General features: G+C 34.8%; 1 protein-coding gene across 1 annotated transcript in view; it reads right to left on the bottom strand.

The window, feature by feature from the left end:
- Nucleotides 1-24,263, bottom strand: part of TBC1D32 (TBC1 domain family, member 32) — a 254,389-nt gene that overhangs the window by 225,709 nt on the left and 4,417 nt on the right. The window contains exons 2-8 of the mRNA XM_011989387.1: nucleotides 15,828-15,989; nucleotides 11,707-11,884; nucleotides 6,312-6,380; nucleotides 3,629-3,754; nucleotides 416-494; nucleotides 181-284; nucleotides 24-85 (exon numbers count right to left, since the gene is read on the bottom strand). Of these exons, the coding sequence (XP_011844777.1) occupies nucleotides 24-85; nucleotides 181-284; nucleotides 416-494; nucleotides 3,629-3,754; nucleotides 6,312-6,380; nucleotides 11,707-11,884; nucleotides 15,828-15,989 (780 nt within the window). The remainder of the gene's footprint in view (nucleotides 1-23; nucleotides 86-180; nucleotides 285-415; nucleotides 495-3,628; nucleotides 3,755-6,311; nucleotides 6,381-11,706; nucleotides 11,885-15,827; nucleotides 15,990-24,263) is intronic.

The following is a 24,263-nucleotide window of genomic DNA, read 5'->3' as shown; positions in this document are numbered from 1 at the left end:
GAATACATTGGGAGGGGACTTACTTCTCTGGATGACGAATCCAGAAAGATGGAGCTTCTTTCTGATATTCATTTAGAAGACGAACCTACAAAGCAGTGCACAATAGTTCTCAAAAAATTAGCACCCTCAAATATAAAACTAAATAAATAAAAATGAAAGCTTATTCTAGTAAATGGATACCTTTTTAAGTAAACGAGTCATATTAGGATTAGTTATATCTACACCAGCTGAAAGAGTAGGAATATGATTTTCCCTAGAAAGAAAGTATGACTCCAAATACTTAGCTGAAAAAAAAGGGAAAACATAAAAAAATTACATCATTCATTTACAGTGCTTTCTGAAAAAAGTTATTTCCTATCCATTCTTAAGTACATGCAAATGACAAAAACATTTTTAAATGTTTTCATAAACATACCTAAGCTTGTATAAACTTCCTTGGTCATATGTAATGGAGAAAGTGAAAATGTCTGTGCACAGAATTTTAAAATCCGGTCCTACAGAAATGAGACAGAAAATTTGCATCTAAGATCTTACAAGAATAGAATAGAAATGAAACATTTTTCACACAGTAAAAATCCAGAAAATAAAATAAATACAAACAAGCCATTCAGAAAGCAGAGTCAGAATGTACTTATTTAAAAAGGGCACACTCTTGTGTCAGCAAAAATTAAAACTGACCAAAACTAATATGTGAATCTAATAACAGAAAGATATTACTGCACAATCTGGTCATAGTAGATATTGACATGGTGAGGAGGGGGTAAGGTGAGGTTTCATAGAGGAACTATATAAAGGTGTCAAACAAAGGAACAGAGTAGGCAGTACCAATTTTTTTTTAACACCCTGTATTTCCAAATCCAAAATTCATCATTTTTAATCGCTTACATGGGTAGCTTCAGTAATTAAAGATTTAGAATTATTCCTAATAATTTTGCCTATTCCCAAGAAAATTACTCTATGTTTAAATTTTTACATTATTAAAACTCAAAATAGAAACCAGTAGAAGGTAAATAAGTTAAAAGTGGCAACAGATGTAGTTAGCACAATGCCTGGCACTAAGACTTACTTTAAAATGATAGCTATTATTATCCATTTAATTATACCTACTTTAATATCATGATGAGATTAATCCTAACAGTGAAATTTGACTTTCAATTAAATAAAAACATAAAATTGCCTTAAATAGTCTAATCTGGGGGGAGAAATTAATAACTCTGTTGATATCAGTTTAGATAATCCACTTACAAGAAGAAATAGTTCCCCCAAGTTACTAAAGGTATCTTCTTATAGCCCCAAGAAATTCCTACTGAACAAAGGATATTAAACACTTTGGGAAGTCTATTTTTATAGTTGCAGCAACTGATAGGTATCTGTCACACTTTTCAACCCTATAGGCTTCACTCAGTTGCATGTAAGAGTCCTCTAGAGGACGAGATGAAGAAATAGAATTGAACTCAAAAAGAATTTGGATCAAGCACAAATTTAAAATGAAAAAAACTCCATGCCCTGTTTTCTACTTCAAAATGACTAATTTTATTGGCATCTCTCCTCTATAATAATTGCTTCCAATTTTATTAGCATAAGTAATAAAACTGAACCTTGCTGCATAACAATTTTAAATGGCTACAATTTGCTATTTTATAAAGTTATTTCATAATTTGTAAAATAAAGGAAACCTACTAGGCTACTATTCTGTATTTATTAAGTAAAAGAAAAAATAAAGGGAAATTTACAATTGCATCTGTCATTAGAGAGCTTGAAATGTTAAAGATAACCCTGAGATACATTTTTTTCACCTTGAAGTTCTTGGATCATTGAGTGGTTCCAGAAGTCTACAATACCCTCTGGTGTTAACAAGGTTGAACTGCATCCAAGTATTAGGTAAACACCTTCTTCCCCTTCCAACAATTACAAACAGAGATTCCCAAACCACTTCTGTTTACCAGTATAACCATATCTTCATTAACGGTAGACTGATTTTAAATAGACAAATATATTGGGATACCTTATATTTTTTTACAAATATTTATTTATTGTCTGCGTTATCTACTGAAATCTAAGTTCTCTGAGGGCAAAGATTTTGTGTCCTGTCCCTGGTGTGTTCCCAGTGTCTAAAGGAGAATGATACACACTGTAGATACTCAATACATATTTGCTGAACAAAGAGCAAAATGTAACTCTTCTTCTCATGCCTTATATTCTATGCCACACATCATATCGATTTTAAAGCCAAAACTATCTTCACTGATAAATCAATTAGGAAGAAAAGATCCTCTAAAAGGAAATACAATTTGTGTTTAAAATGTAATTCTTGGATAATCAGGGGTTTTTTTCCTTCATTTTCATCATAGACACTATCTGCAGAATTACTGCACTTGTTCATGTAAAGCTTACTTTTCATCAAACAATAACTGTTCCTAAAAAGTAACTTTATGCAAATCAAATTTTAAATAAAATCATATCTGACTTCATAATTTTACAATTTTAGAAACTTTCTATATTTGTGTTATGATTCACCTCAAATTATTTTCTAAAATCTCAGCATTAGTTTTCTTGCTTCTCTCTTTAAGCAGTTAAGCAATCTCTAAGTAAACACTTAAATACATGAGGAAAATGTTTATAAGTCCTTTTGACCATAATTCACCATTTTTAGTTCAAACTTTCATATACCATGAATCCTTTTAAAATATTTTTTCTTTTTTTTTAATTTGAGAGTATCATAAAACAGCATTATTCAAAAGCAATGACACAGCCAGGCGTGGTGGCTCAAGTCCGTAATCCCAGCACTTTGGGAGGCCGAGGCTGGAGGATCACTTGAGCCCAGGAATTCAAGACCAGCCTGGGCAATGTGGTGAGGCCCCATCTCTACAAAAAATACAAAAATTTGCCAGGCATGGTAGTGCATGCCTATAATCCCCAGCTACCTGGGAGACTGAGGTGGGAAGGTCACTTGAGTTTGGGAGGTTGAGGCTGAAGTGAGCTGTGATCATGCCACTGCACTCTAGCCTGAGTGACAGAGCAAGACCCTGTCTCAAAAAGCAAAACAAAAATGAAATAAAATACTAGGATATTCCTTTACGAGACAAAATGCACAAGGTAGCAGTGTATTATTTGACAATGAAGTATGACCATATTTTAAATCTAATCATAAAATTTTCTTAAGAAAAATTTTGACAATTAGAAAGCTGAAACTGAAGTTCCATAAACGTGTGAGTTACTATTAAAGAAAACTATTGGCCAGGCATGGTGGCTCATGCCTGTAATCCCAGCACTTTGGGAGGCCGAGGTGGGTGGATCACCTGAGGTCAGGAGTTCGAGACTAGCCTGGCCAACATGGTCAAACAGCATCTTTGCTAAAAATACAAAAATTAGCCGGGCGTGGTGGTGGCATGCCTGTAATCCCAGCTACTCAGGAGGCTGAAGCAGGAGAATCACTTGAACCTGGGAGGCAGAGGTTGAAGTGAGCTGAGGCAGAGCCATTGCACTCCAGCCTGGGCAAAAAGAATGAAACTTGGTCTCAAAAAAAAAAAAAAAAGAAAAGAAAATTGTCATAACTATCATATTCTACTTATTTCTAGAATGGTGGGAAAACATATTATTTTTAATATTTCTATAACCATTTTCTTACACTAAACACAGGATCAGGATCTGAAAGAGACACTGTCAGTTTTTCACAGAGAGTAGTCCAATTTTCACAGTTCAGGACATCAGATGGAGGAGCGGAACATAATGTTTGCAAGGCTTCGTATCTCACCTACAATTTTTTAAAAGACTTTTATTAACACTCAGTCGCTAAAATAACGCCACTTTTCCAAAACAATATTTAACAAGCTACTAAAAGGCAAAGTCTGGATAATTTATAAAGAGTGATTTATTAGATGCCTTTATATTAAAAAGCTCTTGAGAAATCATTTTTTAAACTAAGTGCTAAGCAGAGAAAAAAACAGTTGCTGTTTGTGTAAAGCAAAAATTAAAATACTAAATGTAGTAGCAGATTTTAAGTATCATGTCTAAGTGGAACGGGAGGAAGAACAGTAGTTGAATCAGAATCACCAACGTTTTCCAGTGACCTTGTCCTACAGGCTTTCCCTATTCTAGGTCGTTTCTACAGTTTGAGGACTTTAATTTCAAAATGCTGCCCAGATATGCCCCTGGCAAAGCATTCCCATTCTAGGATATATGCACGATTCTCACAAAACAATCAGTTTGAACTTGTGCTATACCATATTTTCTGGCCTTCTGACTACTTAGGTAGAAAAAAAAAGGAAGTCACTCAGTAGTGGGATGCAAAATCTAATTTATGTATTTTCATAGAAAGTTTACTTCTTAATCAGTCTTCTCAAAATGCAATCAGAATTCACTCAAAACAGTATGATCCAAGGGAAAGTAGGAGAGAATAGTTCCACTCCAATGAAGAATGGAACAAAGCTTTTCTCCCACTCAATATCCAAGTGGTGAATAATAACACACTAATTCCAGCCTCATCCTCAAAATCTGGTCATTTCCCAACTGAAACAACTAAAGCCTAGTCATTAAAAAGGTGAGGCCTAAAAGACAGGAGCCAAAACCTCAGCAAATCAGACACTCTGAATCAGGGCGCAACTTTTAGACAAAAAAGACAAAGAATATACACATATTTGAAACTGTCTATATATTCATATGAAAGAACTCCTCAATATAACTTTATTTGTGATAGGTAGTAAGGAAAATATTGAGAGTTTTTAAAATTAGTAATTCATTTACAATGTTAAGTCATTTTTCCATTTCAGGAAATTTTTAGGAAAAAATCCCATTTAGAATTTACTACTTGCAGAAGCAAAATGAAGGTTTCTGAACAAGTATAGATTTCCAAATCATCCATTTAAATTGAAGGCAACAGGATTTTTATCATAAAAAATTCAAAACTCATTTCCAATATTTTTTGAGAGATGTTATTATTAGTATGAACCCAGAAAATAAATCATAATGCAAAATGCTAAGAAGAAAAAAATTATTCTTCTCTATGATTTTTTAGAAAATTTCAGTAGGAGTAAATCACAACTATTCATTCAGTTTATATTTAATAGGTTGAGAAAAATAATTTTAAAAATTGAGACCAAATGGCAAGATAGGCATACCAATACATAAAAGGCTTAGATTAAAAAAAAAAAAATTCCTATCATATTTTCTATTTCATGCTGACTTTCAAATGAAATAAGTCTTCATAAACAGTGATTTGTACACTCTCTTAAAATATAAACAGACACAATTAAATATAATTGCTTCTCTCAAAAATCCTTTTTCTGGCCAGGCACAGTGGCTCACATTTATAATCCCAGCATTTTGGGAGGCCAAGAGGTGGATCACTTGAGCACAGTATATCCAGATCTTCCTAAGTAATGTGGCAAAATCCCATCTGTACCAAAAATACAAAATTTCTCCAGGTGCAGTGGCGTGCATCTGTAGTCACAGCTACTTAGAAGGCTGAAGTGGGAAAATCACCTGAGCCTAGGGAGGTACAGGCTGCAGTGATTCATGATTGCGCCACTGTGCTTCAGCCTGGGTGACAGAGTAAGATCCTATCTTAAAAAAATATATATATAATTTTTCTAAAAAATAAACAAATGGGTCAAAATTGCTCAGATAGTTAGGGGAGGCATGGGTAGATGCTGGTCAAAGGATACAAAATTTCAGTTAGGAGAAGTAAATTCAAGAGATCTACCGTGTAACATGATGACATGATGACTATGTTAACAACAATGTTTTATTCTTGAAAACTGCTAAGAGAGTAGATTTTAAATGTTCTCACCACAAAAAATGATAAGTATGTGAGGCAATGCATGTTAGAGCAGCTCAACTTAGCCATTCCTCAGTGTATACATATTTCAAAACATGTTATACAAGACGAATATACATAATTTTTATTTGACCATTAAAAATAATTATTTTTAAAAGATGTTCACATTTTCTGAAAGTAGAAAAAGAATTAAAAATCTTTTTTCTTAAGAAATGACTAACTACAATGTTACATATAAAACAACAATGAAAGAACAGTTTGGGGGACAACTGCCTATAACTTTATCCCTTTGAAATTGATGCTAAAGATAAAAATTTCCTCTTCCAAACCACGACAATTCTCTAAGGAAAGCCTCCCTTACTCTGTGACTTTTCATTTGGACTTGAAAATTTACCATGGATACTGGTCTAGGATTGCCCATAATCATAAAGGCTTTAGCCTCAAGGGAAACTACCTGGTTGCTACTGATTGTAATCTCATATATGGTAAATATATGCTATCTGCATGAAACTTAACAGCTATCCTTGAAACTTACCTCTTTAGGTTGCCCAGGATCCAACTGGTCTAAAATCAATTGTAATTTTCCTTGACAAAATTTGTAACTCTGTAACACAATTGACAGGACATTCATTTATTTAAAAGACTTTTAGAAATATTGCTATAAGTTATTTTTTCAATATAATTCCAAGCACAAAACATAATTCAGACAAGAGAAGGAGATGATCTATTTTGATTTGGCAGCAACTTAGAATTTTTCTTCCCAAGACTTTTAAATGGGAACTGAATGTCGCAGTAGAATAGTGTACCTTCACGTATATGAAAACTATTATTTGCAAGCAATTAAAACATATATAACATTATAAGACTGAAAAGACACAAAGCCAAAATGTTGTATACTCAGAAATGTGAGATGAATGAAACAGATAAACAAAACAAACAAGTTTAAAAAAAAGCTACCAATAGTACCATAGGCACAGCTACAGTGCTGTGTGGACTGTTTTGTTCTCTTGCTTTCCTATTCTTTTCCCTAGCCTTTCTCCTTACTTCTTTGGTGAAAAAAATCCTGAAGTAAAAACTTCCATCTATAAAAAAGTTTGTAGTAGATTATAGGATATTTTGGAGAAACAAAAGGTATTTTTTCCACCAAAGGCAATTTAAACATACATAATATCTAAAACATCATCTAAAAATAAAAAGTATAATAGTAGGCCAGGCACGGTGGCTCACACCCGTAATCCCAGCACTTTGGGAGGCCAAGGTGGGCGAATCATGAAGTCAAGAGATTGAGACCATCCTGGCCAACATGGTGAAACCCTGTCTCTACTAAAAATATAAAAATTACCTGGGTATGGTGGCACACGCCTGTAGTGAGCCAAAATTGTGCCACTGCACTCCAGCCTGGCAACTGAATGAGACTCCATCTCAAAAAAAAAAAAAAAGGTAAGGAAACAACAGATGCTGGCAATAAACTTTCAATAAACTATCTCTTCTCACTGCACTCTGCAACTTGCCTTGAATTCCTTCCTGCACAAAATCTGAGAACTCTCTTGGGTTCTGGGTCAAGACCACTTTTCCCGTAACAAAGCAATCCTCCTGCCTCAGTCCCCCGTCACTGGGAATACAGGCACACAATGCCATGCCAAGCTAAGGTGGGGGGTGTGTGTGTGTGTGTGTATGTGTGTGTGTGTGTGGAGACCTTGTCTCTATGTTGCCCAGACTGGTCTCAAGCAATCCTCCTGCCTTGTTCTCCAAAGGTGCTGGGATTACAGGGATGAACCACAATGCCTGCCTGGCCTTTATTTTTTTTTTTTTTTTTTCTTGAGATGGCGTCTCACTCTGTCGCCCAGGTTGGGGTGCAGTCGCGCAATCTCAGCTCACTGCAACCTCCGCCTCCCGGGTTCAAGCAATTCTCCTGCCTCAGCCTCCCAAGTAGCTGGAACTACAGGTGCGTGCGCCACCACGCCCGGCTGATTTTTGTATTTTTAGTAGAGACGGGGTTTCACCATGTTGGCCAGGATGGTCTCGATCTGTTGACCTTGTGATCTACCCACCTCGGCCTCCCAAAGTGCTGGGATTACAGGAGTGAGCCACCGCGCCTGGCAATAATTAAAATCTTATCAGGTGAGGGTAGCCAGACATTGAGAAACTTCTGAAGTACAGGTTGGGATGTAGCTAATCCTATTGCTCTGAGTGATGTTGCCAAAAAAGAGATCGGTGTCTTGCCATTTCTCAGTAGTTGTATAAAATCCTCAAAGGCAGAATTCTTCACCAAAAAGAGCATTATAGAGCTTTGAAGATTTTAATAGAGGCCAGAAAACAGTTGCTGAACTCAAGATATTCTGATTAAGATTTGAATAGCATAAAATAAATTAGGATAATTGAAAGGACATACTCTGAATGACAGGAGAAAGGCCATGTACCCAATAAGGAAAAAAACCTACTCAAGAAAATTCTTACTGGAAGAATCCAAAGCTTAGCAACATAGAGCTCAAGTTGTTCCCAGGAAAGACAGAATCTATTTCTTTGCCTTTTCCAGCTTCTAGAGGCCACCCTCATTCCTTGGCTTATGGCCTACTTCCATCTTCAAAAACAGCAATCACATCACTACAACCTCCGTCAGTCTTAACAGCGCCTACTCTGACTCTGATCCTCTTGGGTTTCTCTTACACAGACCTTTGTGATGAGATGGATCCCACCTGGATAACTCAGGATCATCCTACAATCTGAAGGTCCTTAACTTAATCACATCAGCAAAGTCCCTTTTGTCATGTCATGTGACATGTTCACAAGTTCTAGGGATTAGGACATGGACATCTTTGAGAGGACCATTATTCTATGTATGACAGGTACCAAAGGATGGGTTTCAAAGAGAAGTTGCTTGGAAAACAAAGGAAGAGTGAATACTTTAAACATGTTTGTGTCAGGCAAGAGTAATAGGTGACTATTATCCTAAACTCACCTTCTGCGTAAAGGTACACACCCTGGGGTGAAGTTCCCTTGGAAGGTTATAAAATAGCTGCACGCTATAAAACAGCCCAATGCCTGTGCTATACTATACTAATTACTACGGAGGAAGAGAAAGACAGAAAAACTGCAAGAGGAAAGGATATGAATTCTGAAAGCTTAATGTGTATCAGAGGTAATCCTCTAATTTCCCAAGCAGTTAGAAATGGCACAGAGATGATCAGTTTGAAATCATATAGGACCACAGCTGAGAAATTTTTATATTTGAGTGTGTCTCTGAATTGTGTCCATTTCAGCATTCCCTTTAAGAGACGTCACCAATAAAAGCTAACCTGTATAAAGCAGTGTCTGTGTGCCAGGCACTGCTCTAACACAAGACATACATTAACTCAGTTAATCTTCTCAACAACCCTATATGGTAAGTAGTATTTTCATCCCCATTTACAAATGGGAAACACTACAGCACAAAGAAGTTAAGAAATTTGTCCAAGGCCACACAGCTAGTAAGTGGTGGAACCATAACTTATACCCAAGCAGTCTCCAGGTAGCTGGGAAAAGAATAAAGAGAACCGACTTTGCAGGGAGAGAGGCCATTTTTAAACTCAAAGTCCCCCTTCACTAGCTATTCAAGTTTGGGTGAATTATTTAACTATTATTATAAGCCTCACTTTTTTCTGTAGAATGGACTAGTAATACCTATAGTGAATATAAAGCTAAGTACAGGGACCAGTATACGGCAGGTATTATTATTAGAGCTGGTATTATTATTTCTATCTTTCTGGCATTATCTTGCAGAGACTTGTTCCAGGTTTAATCACAATATCAAATCTTTTCATAGTAATGCTTGCAACTATGGTAACAACTACTGTCTCTCCTTTGTTCTTCAATATCCTCACACTTACACTAACAGTCTCCTGTTTTTCAATAATGGGTCAAAACTCCAAATATAATCAGGCTGCAATTTTTTAAGTAATAACAATGAATTAAAGCCCATTCTATTCACAAAACACAAGTATTTCACTAATATCAAAACAGTTAACATCAGCATTGTTTACAATGTTATTCATAGGAAAATTCAGATCTTTTTTTTCACTCCACAGCAAGAAACAACAATTTTGAAGGCATGAATAAGATTGTCAATATTTATTGGAATGAATGACTAATATAATTTTAGAGATATTTTCAATTCTGAATATATTCAGTCTCTCTTTGGTCAGCTATATGAAAGACAGTCTCATTTCACTATAAGCAAAACTATACCCAATATCTCTTAGAACCTGGACATACTGAAATAGCTTTCAGGACAGTTCTGGCACTCTTACGCTTCTTCCCAAAAGTCCAGGGATACCATGCCTTCTTGATGGGCAGAGTTTGCTTTCAACCCAATTAGTGCCTTCTAAAACAAAGTTGTATTTATAGGATAGACATGTGAAAACTTATATATACCCTGTGGACATCCCAAAGATATCCAGGGAAACTTAAAGCATGATTCCTCCTCAAGAACTGAAACAAAACAAGATTAAAAAAAAAAAAAAAAAAAAAAAAAATTCATCTTCAAAAACTATAACCCCATTTCTACCAAAGCTTTGCATGTTTTAAAAATCTACCATTTTAATGACTGGAAATAATTCAGCATTTGGGATTTGGCAAGGTCTTAACTGCCAGCTACGAAATCGGTCCTATTTAGATCTGAATACCTGTACTTGTTAGAACAAATGCTCCATTTTTTTTTCTTATGTTTCAATTTCAATGTATTCAGGTGGTTCAGCAAGTAAGTAAGAACGTATAATCTTGTGAGCCCCCAGAGTCATAAAATTGCGTTTTTTGTGCCTTTTAAGTCCAGAAAGTCCTTGATTTGAAGAAGCAGCTCAGTAAACTTACTAAACAAGTCATCTGACCGTATTAAACTAAAATCTCTATACCCCACCTTTTTCCACATAGTTCCTCAACAAGAAATGATTAAGGGTTACAACATGAAGAAAATTCACAATCTTTGTCTTGTCCTCCATCACATCAGGTAATCAATTTGACTTGTAAAGTTCACTACTCAGCATAATCTCTCCTGCTAAATGATGCAATGGTGGCAATGCACAGGTGGCAATGCACAAAGCATAACCTTTAAGTTATGCTTCCAATATTTCCAAAACCATTTTTCCTTCAATCACGCAGTCCCAACTTGACCAATATACATATTTGTTCATGTTTTCATCCAAACTCCTCAAATCCCTTCCTGGTATATGGTTAGGACCTATTTTATAGTTATGTCCCTGTGGTATAGCTTATTAGGTAAAAAATGTTTGACTAAAAATACCAGGTGAGATCGACACTAAGGTCAGACAGGCTTCTTTTGGCCTGGTAGTCTTTGTGTACAAGTCCATGGCACATGCATAGGCTCTAGTCCAGCTAGTTTTCCTTGTCTTCTATTAGGGCCAATCCAGTCACTGGCCCCATCTTCCTCTTAATTTTGCTGCAGCCAAATGACAAGGGTTCCTACAACCTGGTAGTAGAAAATGTAAGACCTCAAATCTCTTGACATTAAAAAAAAGCTTAATGTTTTAAAACTAACAATTCACAATTTTCACCTCCAGAGAATGTATAAAGGAAATGTTTTATCGTGACACGTAATCTCTAATTTAGTTAAATTTTAATGCAGATTAACTGGGAATAAGATGTTTTAACTAGAGCTTAAGCAGATTTGGTTCAACACGCTATTTTTTTTAATTCTAACATACATTAATTTCCTCATCTCACCAAGAATTGTCTCAAATATAATGTAGCTACTCAATGAACATAATTCTATAAGATGTTATTTCATGGACTAAATATTTAATATTAGGTTATTTAATTTTATTGTTTATTTTTCTTCTGAATCTTAAGAAGGCAGGAAAAATATGGCTAAGAAATAATTTATTGAAGCTATTATTAAACACCACTTCAAGACATAAATGCAAAACAAAACAACATACCTGATTGAATGACAAATCACTATCAGAGCAATTGTCTGTGCAGTAACTACGGCTTTTCTCCTTTTGGATTTTTTTCTGCCTCTCTTGATTTCGTGTCTCATCTTCTTCAAACTTGTTAATCATAGACTCAACCACAGCTATCATAATGTTCTTCAGGTAATGCATCATTTCTTTGTACCTTTAAATTCAAGGTAGTCTTAATAAGAGAAATGCGATCAGAAATTAAAACAGTCAACTAGTTAAATTATCTATTTTTCTATAAAAAGGGAAGTCCCTTTACGAACACAATGCTAAACAGAAAACTCAAACTCAATTTTTCCTAAAGAAGAAGTGGTAGAACAGAATTCACAAAACAGCAATAAAAATTAATAGGGAATTCAAAAAGTATGTTATTTCCTGGGTTTTTTCATGGTTACGTGGACCAAGGTAGTAAAATTAAAAGAACGTAAGGCAAGAGGTTTCAATGGCATGGATTCCAATTGCTAGCAAAAAAGTCAACTATTAATATTATACCACCAAAACCCAGGCTAACTTACACATAACCTTCATCCTCTTGTCTTATACCTATCTCTTTCTCCACCCCTCCCATCTTCTATTTTCTTTCCTTCTCTTCTCCCTTGTCCACACTTTATAGACACCCATAGACACAACTGAGAGCTCTTGTATATTCCCAAGACCTATGTAAGAGTTAAGCTATCAATGTATCCTTTCAAACAGAGGTGGGAAACCCACTCTCAGGATGTTAGGAAAAAGATTCCTGAAATTATTAAGAGTGTGAATTAGATAATATTTAAAATCTCTTCTGGTTGGTCTAAAAAGCTTAAAAAGAACTGGTATCAAATTTCTCCACTTTGTAAGTTCAAACTCTCAAGCATCCCTATGAATACGAAACTGAAATCCTCAAAAGCACTACGAATAGAATTTTAGAGCTAGAAAGAACCATAAATATAGTTGAGCTCTTTATTTTACAAATGAAGCATGTGTGACCTGAACCACTGAAATTTCTATATTTAAAACAAAAAAGGCATAAAGATGTAAATAAAAATAGTGAATAAATTATAAAATTTGAAATTAGAAAACTTGAATGGGGATCCTGACTATTTTACCGGCCAGCTCTGTCATCATGAATAAGTTTCAATTTCCTCAACTATAAAATGCGACTAAAAATACAATCTAGCTAACCTATTTCATATGACTATAGCAAGAAATAAATATGTGTGTGTATATACATATATACACATATATGTCTGAAATGATAATAAATACATGTATAGTGTGTGTGTATATATACATATATACATGTATTTATTGTCATTAAAATAATGAAAATACACTAGGAAACTATGCACAGAAATGTCCTTTTCTGTATAATTCTGGATAATGGGTCATTGTAACTCTATAAATCAAAAGAAGAAAAGGTACTTTATCTCTCATAAAAGAAATCAAATCTGCTGGGGAATTTGAATAGAAATCATAGACTGAGATTCTATATAAAAAGTATAAAATACATTTAAAATTTTTCTTGTTAAATAGATATAATTTCTACATAATTTAAACTATGTTAATATATTTAAATGCAATTTTTAATATGTATATCATATAGAACTATAAGTTTTGAAATACGCATATTTAACATATTTCTTTAAGTACCAGAAATTATGAGAAAACACAAAAATACTGAAAGCAGATGGAAATAAATTAGGAACCGCTAGGGGGAGAAACATACAGGAGACAACTCAATAGAGGTAACAAAGAGTCCAGGGAATATCCCAGTTTGATATAAAGGGACATCAAAAAGAAGTCTGAGACACACACACTAATTTGCAAAGTATATTTAAGGATAACTGAGCTCGGAGATCCAGCTTCTGCCTCTACAGATTCTGGGCAGCAACAAACAGGGAAACAAAACAGTGCCCTGGCAGCAATCAATACACATCCATCAAAAGCTGTTCTCTCCTTCCACAGTGATTGAATTCTAGCTGGGCACAGGACTAAAGTACACTCCCCAGCCTCCTTTGCAGCTAGGGAAGGTCATGTGAACAACATAAAGTCCCTATCTCCTTAAAACTTATAATCTGGTGATTTAATAAAGAAGTATAAAAGTAAATCTTAATGATATACAGGATAAGGACAATGGTACTTAAAATCCATAGAAAATCTATAAGTTTTGCTTTGAAAATAAATGTTTCCAACAGACCTTTTAGAAAAGACCAGCATAAATTATGCTGTAAAAAAATACTAAAAAAATGGCCACAGGCAGCAGCTAATAATTCTAAAAAGTAAATTAAAAAATAGTGTCATATCATCAATATCAAGAGTTAAATGAACTAAAACTCAATAGCAGCCACTGCAGTTTTGAAAAGACTAAGAAAAAACAGATATAAAATAGAATATAAACACCATTGAGTAGATTCTTTCATGCTTTGCAAGTTTTAAAGACTACAGAAAGAAAAAGCTCTAAGAAATAGTGAATAAAAACCACATCAATTAACAATGAAATTCTACAGTACTTCCACTCATTATATGAGGAATATTGTATATTATATAGATCCTATAAATGAATTATTCTGTGTGCAAACATCTGTTTAAAAAATAAATCTCGAAATGTTTAATTACAAAAATACTTTATAACAACTGTAATGATGTCTACAGATGTAGTGTTGCCACATTAGCCCTAAGTGATTTCTGAAGAATCGCCAAAAAAAAAAAAAAAAACTGAAAAAACAAAAAAATGCTGCACAATGTAAAATCTTTCATCCATGGTTCATAAAGTGGAAAATAAACATTTACTGAGTCATTTAAAATCTTTGTGAGGTAATCATTACTGTATTAATTTTAACACATGGATGAACTAAAACACAGGAAAATCAAATAGCTTAAATAGAGATAAAAAGTAATTTCCTAGCAGTACTATATAAAATTCTGCTCTTACCATGAAAATACTTTCATTAGCTGACTAATAAAGTATTTTAGTATTCCTTCTAGAATTGTTTAATGATACTGCTAGAAACAGACTTACTAGGAATTATAATATTATCCAAAGATAAAGGTGATTCTATTTTTTGTTTTCCCCAAATCAAGAAATAAGAAATCTTAGCCTCTATAATTTACGCTTGATATAGATTAGTGCATCAAACTTGCTAAATTTACTAAAATAGCTGTATGATGTCACTTTGTCAATTACAACATATTAATTTAAATAATACAATCAGTTGTCCCAAAGAGGAAGAGCTGTTGTCCAAAATAATTTTTTTTAAGTTTAACTAATTAAAAGTAAATTAGATTTAATACTTTAAAATACAGTCAGTAATATAAGCTCAGGTATATATTCAAATGTCTCTGATACTGGAAATATGAACCACAGCAGGTTTTCAAATGACATCATGTAATTCAACATCTTTTCATTAAAACATTGATGAGCAAAAAAAAATTGACGATGGCATCCTGCCTAGGGCTCGTTCCCACCTTGTACCCCGAGATGCCAGGCAGGATAGGCTACCAGCAACTCTGAAGTGGAATAATTATTCCAGTTAAATAACTATCTTGCCCTTATTAATCTTTCTTAAATGCATGTATAGCTCACACTTATTTCAGTGTTTAATATTACAAGCGTTTTCATCTTTATTTAGAAGTTTGGTGATGTTTCTTTGGCCAGAAATAGGCTCTAGGAACTTAACTGTTGTTTACATCAATTAACCTAGACCCCAAAAAAAGTGAAGGAGCAAGTTATGCAAATATTTGGGAAAAGGGCATTCCAGGTAACAGGAGCAACGTGAGTGCGAATACCTCGGGAAAGGACTTACTTGGTTTTTTGTGAAAGGGCAGGCAAGACCACAGCATGAGGGGGGAAATGGTAAGAAGTGGAGTAGGAGAGGGAGCAGAAGGCCCATGGTAGGCCTCATTGGGCTTGGCTACAAAAAGAATTCTGGGTTTTACTCAAAACGAGATGGGAAGCCTTTGGAGAGTCTGGGTGAAAGGGTGTCGTGATCTGACTCACTGTTTTAAAGAATCATTCTGGCTGCTACGAGAGAAATAGACTGTGAGTGACAGAGATCAAGGTGCTGTCAAGAAGTCTCATTGAAGAAAATGTTATTTGAAAATATTATTATGGCCATACTCACTCTTTAGATTCTTGAGTTCTTTTAGTGACCTGCTGTACAACTGTATCATAGCCGCATTCTTCACCTTGATTCTGATCAGATGTGCATTTTTCCATTTCTTCTTCAATCATAGAACCCAAAGTGTTGCCTATATGTTGTCTGAGGTATTTCACAAATTCATAGCTGAAACAAATATTTAGAAATTAAATACGGTAAATATCATAAGCATATTCAGAAAAAAAATCAACACAGAAAGGTAACATATTAAGATTTTGTACCTTAAACTAGGATTAAATTGGTCATTCATCACATATCATCAAGCTAATCTACAAATTTTTGGCTATTTTTTTCTGAGACACTTGGCAAAAATCATCATTTAAAGATTACCACAGTAGGAAAAAGCAAATTTCAGAAGCAACCCAAACTTTAGCAGTTAGAAGTCTCTTCACATTTCTTTTTTATGTTCCTATCTTTAACATGTGACAGTGAAGAGTATGAAAGGCAGTTGTTAAGGATTTTCAGTTATTCAAGCTGATGAGGAAAATCATCTAGAATATAGTAATCATGAAATAAGAAATTGGAAAAAGTTAACTTCCATCATCAGAAGAGTTTTGTGTACATTTTGAAAGTAGTAACTGATGTAACTTCCACCTAAACAGTTCTTATGTTACTAAGATTATCATTATTATTAAATTCAAGACACACTTCGCCATTGGTATTTAAAGCCCTCATAGATTCCAATTTATCCTACCAGATCTATGTCCCATTACTACCTTACACATGCCCAACTCTCCATGTGATGTTTATTCCCAATACCTTTGAAAACATTATTTCACCCACTTAAGAGTGTTTTACCACCACTCCTATAGATTATCTTCTACAGCCTAAAATGCTACCTTCTGATAAAAGCTTTCCTCGTTTCTCAACAACTGATATCCTTTCTCACCTAAGACCCAAAAGTACTCTGTCCTTCTCTATTAGCATGCAAAACATTTTCTTGGATGCAGTTATATGACCTGCTTTATCTCCTGCTTCATTCCTGACCACCTCTACACCCAGATTTCTACATTGTTTATAGACTTGACAACAGAACAAATCCACTTGTCTATCATCTGCAATATCTTGTACACAGTAGGCACTTTATAAATACTTGTTAGATTGAAATATAGCATTGGGGAAAGGTTTATCTCTTCATTTTCTACATCAGCGGCTGTGAATTTGAATTTGCTTATTTTTTCTAAATATTTGTTTTAGTTGTTAATACTTTGTTCATTTAATGTCTATTAACAAACTTCTGATGACATTATACAATAATTACCCCCATATATGCCCTCTTATCCTTCCTGTAATTCCCCTATAAGAAAAGGTGGATGAAAAGAAGAAAAAAAAGAAAGTGTACAGCAAAAAGCACTCTCCTCTTTCCGACTACCCACCACATTTTTGGCACTAACAGCATTATTTTTCAAGACTCCCAAACTTGACAACATGGAACACTCTTTAATGTCTGCATCTTCTACACCCCTTGCCCATCCACTCAGTCAGTCACCAACATGTGTTAGTGTTCCTGTACATCCCTGGCTTTCATCACTGCCTCCCTTTTTTCTCTACCAATCAGTACAAAGCCATATCACTTCAAACAGAGATTACTGCAGCAGCCTTCTTGTTTGACTTCTCACTTTCCTCCCTCTTCTCTCATATTTTCTTCCCTCTCATATTCATCCCAAACACTGTAGTCATATTAGCCTTCCAAAAGAACTTATTTCACTATTTCAGTCAGAGCTAGAGCCATTTTACTCATACCAATACCTCATACCATGTCACGGACGCACATAATGCCTCAATAAATATTTGCTGAATTTAAAACAATTGGCTGCCTATTATCTTTCATGGTCAAATACTGCTTCCTTGGCCTGGACTTTAAATACCTAATCAATCAAATCTCTTTATAAGAGTATCTCTACTTAAACGATGCTACATTCAAAATTCCCAACAAACCTCCAACTATGTTGATCTTCATATGAGAAAGTGATAAACTGGCCAGGCACAGTGACTCATGCCTATGATCCTAGCATTTTGGGAGGCCAAGGTGGGCGGCTCATGAGGTCAGGGGATCGAAATCATCCTGACCAAATGGTGAAATCCCATCTCTACTAAAAATACAAAAATAGCTGGGCGTGGTGGCACGTGCCTGTAGTTCCAGTTACTCAGGAGGCTGAGGCAGGAGAATCACTCGAACCCAGGGGGCAGAGGTTGCAGTGAGCCAAGATTGCACCACTGCACGCCAGCTTGGTGACAGAGTGAGACTCCATCTCAAAAAAAAAGATGATAAACTAACTTGTAAGTGACTACCACGCTAAACTCTGTGCTAAGCACTTCATTAATATTATTTTATTCACCATATGATAGGTAAACAGATGAAGACACATATTCAAAACATGAAAAAATCTTGTTAAATTCATAAGCTACTAATTCATTCACTTTACTCCAAAGCCCATGTTAATCCCATAATCCCAGAGTCCCAACGATGTAAAAATATCAGAAGTGTTATAAGATATTTTGTAGTTGCAAATTGAGTGAAAAGGGAAATAAATAAATGTAATATCTTTACCAATTTGTATATTATTTCAATTTCATTTTGCAAGAAAAATTAAATTTTATTCTCCCAAAATTATAACTAGCATATTAAATTTAAAAGTATAATTTACTTATTTTAATTATTGATTGAATTTCCTTTAAAATGTTCAATATTTATATTCGATATTTAGATAGTAAATCCTATGCGGTAAGGGAATAAGTATTAAGAATAGCAGAAGAGGAAGATGAAGCTATTTTGTAAATCCAATGTCTTATAACATTAGATTGAAATAGCAAATATTAATTTTCAGAAATGCAATCCAAGAAAAACAAAACCCAAAGCTTACTGAATCATATATCATAGAAAACAGCCTCTAATCATCATCTAAATAGTCTGCGCTTCTTTTGGTAATTCATCATTGACTTACATTATCTGAAGATCTTCCCATATACATGGAAACTTCCCATCTATACTAAATATTTACTCATTATTTAATTTGTGTATGTCTAATTACAAACCAAATCTTTGCACATTCCATACAAAACAGTGAAATCACACTGGTAATAAAAAAATTTCAAAAATTAAGCTTTCAAGAGAATCCTTTAAACATGTCCTCAATTTTGTAATATCTGACAATGTCCATACTGCTTCTACACACAGCTGGCTCTGAGACAGAGCTGGCAGATGTGCATGATGAGGTAAGTCAAAAAAAAGCTCTTTGGGTCAGGTGCAGTGGCTCACACCTGCAATCCCAGTACTTTGGGAGGCCAAGGCAGGTGGATCACCTGAGGTCAGGTGTTCAAGACCAGCCTGGGCAATATGGTGAAATCCCGTCTCTACTAAAAATACAAAAAAATTAGCTGGGCATGGTGGCATGTGCCTATAATCCCAGCTACTTGGGAGGCTGAAGCAGGAGAATCGCTTGAGCCCAGGAGGTGGAGGTCGCAGTGAGCCAAGATTATGCCATTGCACTCCAGCCTGGGTGACAGAGCAAGACTCTGTTTCAAAAAAAAAAAGCTCTTTGTTCTCCACCACAACCATGCGTCCACAACCAGGAACCCAATGAATCAAGAATCAGAACATCTGATATTTCAGTTGCATAAAAGTATCACTGCTTTCCAAAAAGAACAAAGCTGGAGGCATCATGCTACCTGACTTCAAACTATACTACAAGGCTAACCAAAACAGCATAGTGCTGGTACCAAAACAGATATACAGACCAATGGAACAGAACAGAGGCCTCAGAAATAATGCCACACATGTACAACCATCTGATCTTTGACAAACCTGACAAAAACAAGCAATGGGGAAAGGATTCCCTATTTAATAAATGGTGTTGGGAAAACTGGCTAGCCACATGCAGAAAGCTGAAACTGGATCCCTTCCTTACGCCTTATACAAAAATTAACTCAAGAAGAAATAAAGACTTAAACATAAGACCTAAAACCATAAAAACCCTAGAAGAAAACCTAGGCAATACCATTCAGGACATAGGCATGGGCAAAGACTCCATGACTAAAACACCAAAAGCAATGGCAACAAAAGTCAAAATTGACAGACAGGATCTAATTAAATTAAAGAGCTTCTGCACAGCAAAAGAAACTATCACCAGAGTGAACAGGCAACCTACAGAATGGAAGAAAATTTTTGCAATCTACTCATCTGACTAAGGGCTAATATCCAGAATCTACAAAGAACTTAAACAAATTTACAAGAAAAAAACAAACAACCCCATCAAAAAGTGGATGAAGCATATGAACAGACACTTCTCAAAAGAAGACATTTACGCAGCCAAGAAACATATGAAAAAAAGCTCATCATCACTGGTCATTAGAGAAATGTAAATCAAAATCACAATGAGAAGTATAACTCTTGGGTATGATTTGTTATAAAGCCCAATCTGTAAGCAACACAAAGGATATATCTGTAATTGAGGCCGTAAGGAAAGTTAACACAAGCGCATTAACAAAATGTAGCCAATAAAGCTAAAAAAACACAATTCTAAAAGAAAAGGCACATGAAAAAAATCCCTGTAGAGAAGGAAGGGATACAACTAGATAGGAGGAAAAAGTTCTGGTGTTCTATTCTTCAGTAGGATGACCATAGTAACAATAAAACATTATACAGTTTCAAACACCTAGAAGGAAGATACTGAATTGAAAGAAATGATAAATGTCTGAGATGATGAATATGCTAATTACCTTGATCTGTATGGAAACATCACTGTGTACTCCATAAATACATTCAATTATTATTTGTCATTTTAAAAATGAAATTCACTTTTTTAAAAATCTCCACCATTTAGCAACAGCTTTAAATAGCAAATATCCTGGAAAATGTTTAAATCTACTCTGTGGAAATTTGAATAACCTCATGCTTTTTTCTAGTGACATAATTTTTACCTATGACCACAGTAATATCTCCAGAAGACTCATTCAAAATGCTTCCAGGTTTTCATCCAAGTTCTAAATTAAATGAACCCAAGGACCCCAAGGTTAAATCTTGTCTTAAGAGGTTACTGCTCTTTTCAAAAGAAACTTCTAGGGAGAAAAAAAAAAATCTCCAGGGTTGGCAATGCCCTTTATCACGAAAGGACTGCCAGGCTGCCCATAGCTAAGGGTATTCTACTGACTCTGGGACCATTGAGAAACTTTGAGAGCCTCCAATCCCAAATTAATGAACAGAGTCATTTCTTCAAGTGGGCCTTCTACTCTTTAGGTAAGAGTACTTCAAGACTTTAAATTCTAATCCGACAATTAATTTTATGTTATTTCTTTTACCATCGGAATTCATAGCAGTACCCCATAAAATACTAAATGAAGTTACTGTTCTATAATGGTGCCCCAAGATAGAAAACATAGTTGCAACGATGGGAAAAACACACACCAGGACTCCAAAAGATGGGAGACAGGGAGGGAGCAAGAGTTAAAAAAAACTACCTATCAAAATACTACGTCCACTATTCAGGCGACACGATCAATAGAAGCCCAAACCTCAGCATCACGCAATATACCCATGTAACAAACCTAGGCATGAATCCCCTGAATCTAAAAAAAGAAAATTATTATTGCAATGGAGCAGGGAAAAATACGGGTCTACAAAATTAAGTACTGTGTTTCCCACATTGTAATCCTGATAGTATTGGTGCTGTGTACCAGCTCTTATGAAATCTATATCTAATCTCAAAGATTGATAGTACTACTGATTTTTTAATCAAATGTTCCCATTGCATCATTTTTAAAAAATAATTTGGAGATATAATATATTCTAGTTATTTTGTATAAAAGCCCTAGATGCCTCAAGAAGACTTTTAAAAGACCCTTATACTTATCCCAGGGAGTGCAAACTCAGATGCTACAGACGGTAGTCTGGTAAAGGAAAGCAAGCCATGTGTGAGAGAGAATGGATAGAGGTTGTGGTGAAATGAAGACATGCCCCAACTAAAGGCAAAGCTTCTACATAGTTCCAGCAACTTGTCTTTAAGAAATATGAGCCTGGTGTTAACCTTTTAATGTTTTAAGAAAAGCCAGAAAACTGACTTTTAAGCATTATCTCTCAATTTTTAAATGGTGTTTTTCTTTTTTTTTTTAAAGTAGTCAAAGCAAACATGCCCACAGACCAAATATGGCCTGCAGGATGCTAATCTGGTCTTTCAATACCCTCTCTCCCCAAGAATTACAAAATTCTAACCGCTAGTGAATGTCCTATATGTTTAAAATTTCTATTCAAGAAATACAAAAGCTCTCTGAAAAATCTGTATCATGCTTAACAACTTATTTTAAAATATTCTTACTAGGTCTAATTTAAATCAGTTCTGCTACAATTTAGGTCCTATCCTTTCAGATCTTTAAGCAAGCTGTTAACATTTTCAGATTTCACATGTTCCAATTGTGCTTAAAATATCAAGGTAATAATAGGAATAATATAGCTTTGACTGACATGGGTTACAATATATACAACTTCCACTTATTTCTATTTTAATTAAAGTCTATTAGTATTCATTATTCATTTAAAATTTTTCTAATAACTGGTTTTTCTAGTTTTTTAAAAGATATAGTCTGTACAATGAATAAACAAGTTTATAATTCTTATATATCTTTTAATAATCTATGAAGCAGGTTAGCTTCAGGTTTAAATTCTGAAGTTTACACTGACCAATTTTGCAACCTTACGCAAAACACTTGACCTAAGTTTCAATTGCCCACTACTTAATGGTGATGATAATCTGAATATTAAAATGTTTTTTGTATAATAGTGTTTTCATATACTCTGACATTTTTCTCACCAAATATACTATGCATACATTTGACTAACCTTGTTACTTTGAAGTAATTTAATGAGAAAAAAATAAAAACTTGGTACCAATGACACTATTACCAAATGAATGCAAAATACCTTTTACAAAATATTTTTCAAAGAGGGACATTAAAACCTAAGAAGACAACTGTTTGTTAATAAGGAAAGACATGTGGAGTGGAGCTCACCACATTTCAGAAGCAGTTCAGTTAAAATACACAGCAATGTGTCTGATCATTCATCAGTAGTAACCAATGATTTGAAATTCTTCACATTTACATTGAAAAACTTCACCAAGTTGAGTAAAAGAACATTCACTTTTTCCATTCTCTTTTTGCCAGATTTCTTACCTATATTTCCCAAGAAAATGCAATAATTTTTTTCTGTGATAAACTTCTGACATGTTCATAATGTTTATATAAAAATATGGAGAGGTACAGAGGTTACTCTTACAACATAAGGACATTCAGAAATCTAATTGGTACAAATTTGGTTCAAAAAAGTCATCCTTTTAGCTATTTAAAAAAGCAAGAGGCCGGGAGCAGTGGTTCATGCCTGTAATCCCAGCACTTTGGGAGGCCGAGGTGGGCGGATCACCTGAGGCCAGGAGTTCAAGACCAGCCTGGCCAACATGGTGAAACCCCGTCTCTACTAAAAATACAAAAAGTAGCCGGGCGTGGTGGCAAATGCCTGTAATCCCAGCTACTCGGGAGGCTGAGGCAAGAGAATCACTTGAACCCAGGAGGCGGAGGTTGCAGTGAGCTGAGATCTTGCCATTGCACTCCAGTCTGGGGTCAAGAGTGAGACTTCATCTCAAAAAAATAAATAAAATAAATAAATAAAAAGGCAAGAAATATTCAATCATATATGGAAAAAATTATCATTAATTTTTTAAAAGTATTTTATTAGTGGTTATGAATTGTAATGTTGACATGAGGAATTCTTAAAATAGGCTGTATTTCAGAATCATAGAATTTATTATATGACAAACAATCTTATATCACATTAGCATATATAATCATACTTAATCACACTAGTGTATATAAGACCATATAACAGAAAGAACGAGTATTTTACATCTCCTACAACTTTTTAGGTCAAAAATAAGCTTTTGGCTCATAATAAACAGTTACAAGGAATGCATTCATTAATTATAGAAGCACACATAATTCTTGGTAATTTTCTCCATACAGGTAAATCTCCTTACAGAATGAATACTTTCTTACTTTATTTTATTTATTTTGTTTTATTTTGTGACAGGGTCTCGCTCTGTTACCTAGGCTCACAGCAGCCTTGACATTCTGGGCACAAGGGATCCTCCCACCTCAGTCTTCTGAGTGGCTGGGACTGCAGGCACATGCCACTGCACCCAACTAATTTTCATATTTTTTGTAGAGACAGGGTTTTGCCATGTTGTCCAAGCCGGTCTTGAACTCCTAGTGTTAAGTGATCTGCCCACCTCGACTTCTCAAAGTGCAGGGATTACAGGCGTAAGCCACTGAGCACAGCCCAGAGGAAATATGTTCTTGAAGTTACCACTTAAACATACTAGAGTTCCCTAATTAAAAAGTCACTGGTGAGCCGGG

Source organism: Mandrillus leucophaeus, unplaced genomic scaffold (genome assembly GCF_000951045.1).
Source record: "Mandrillus leucophaeus isolate KB7577 unplaced genomic scaffold, Mleu.le_1.0 Scaffold351, whole genome shotgun sequence".
In the NCBI taxonomy this organism is placed as follows: Eukaryota; Metazoa; Chordata; class Mammalia; order Primates; family Cercopithecidae; genus Mandrillus; species Mandrillus leucophaeus.
Note: the sequence above shows the minus strand (reverse complement) of the source record. Positions and strands in the feature narration are given on the sequence as shown.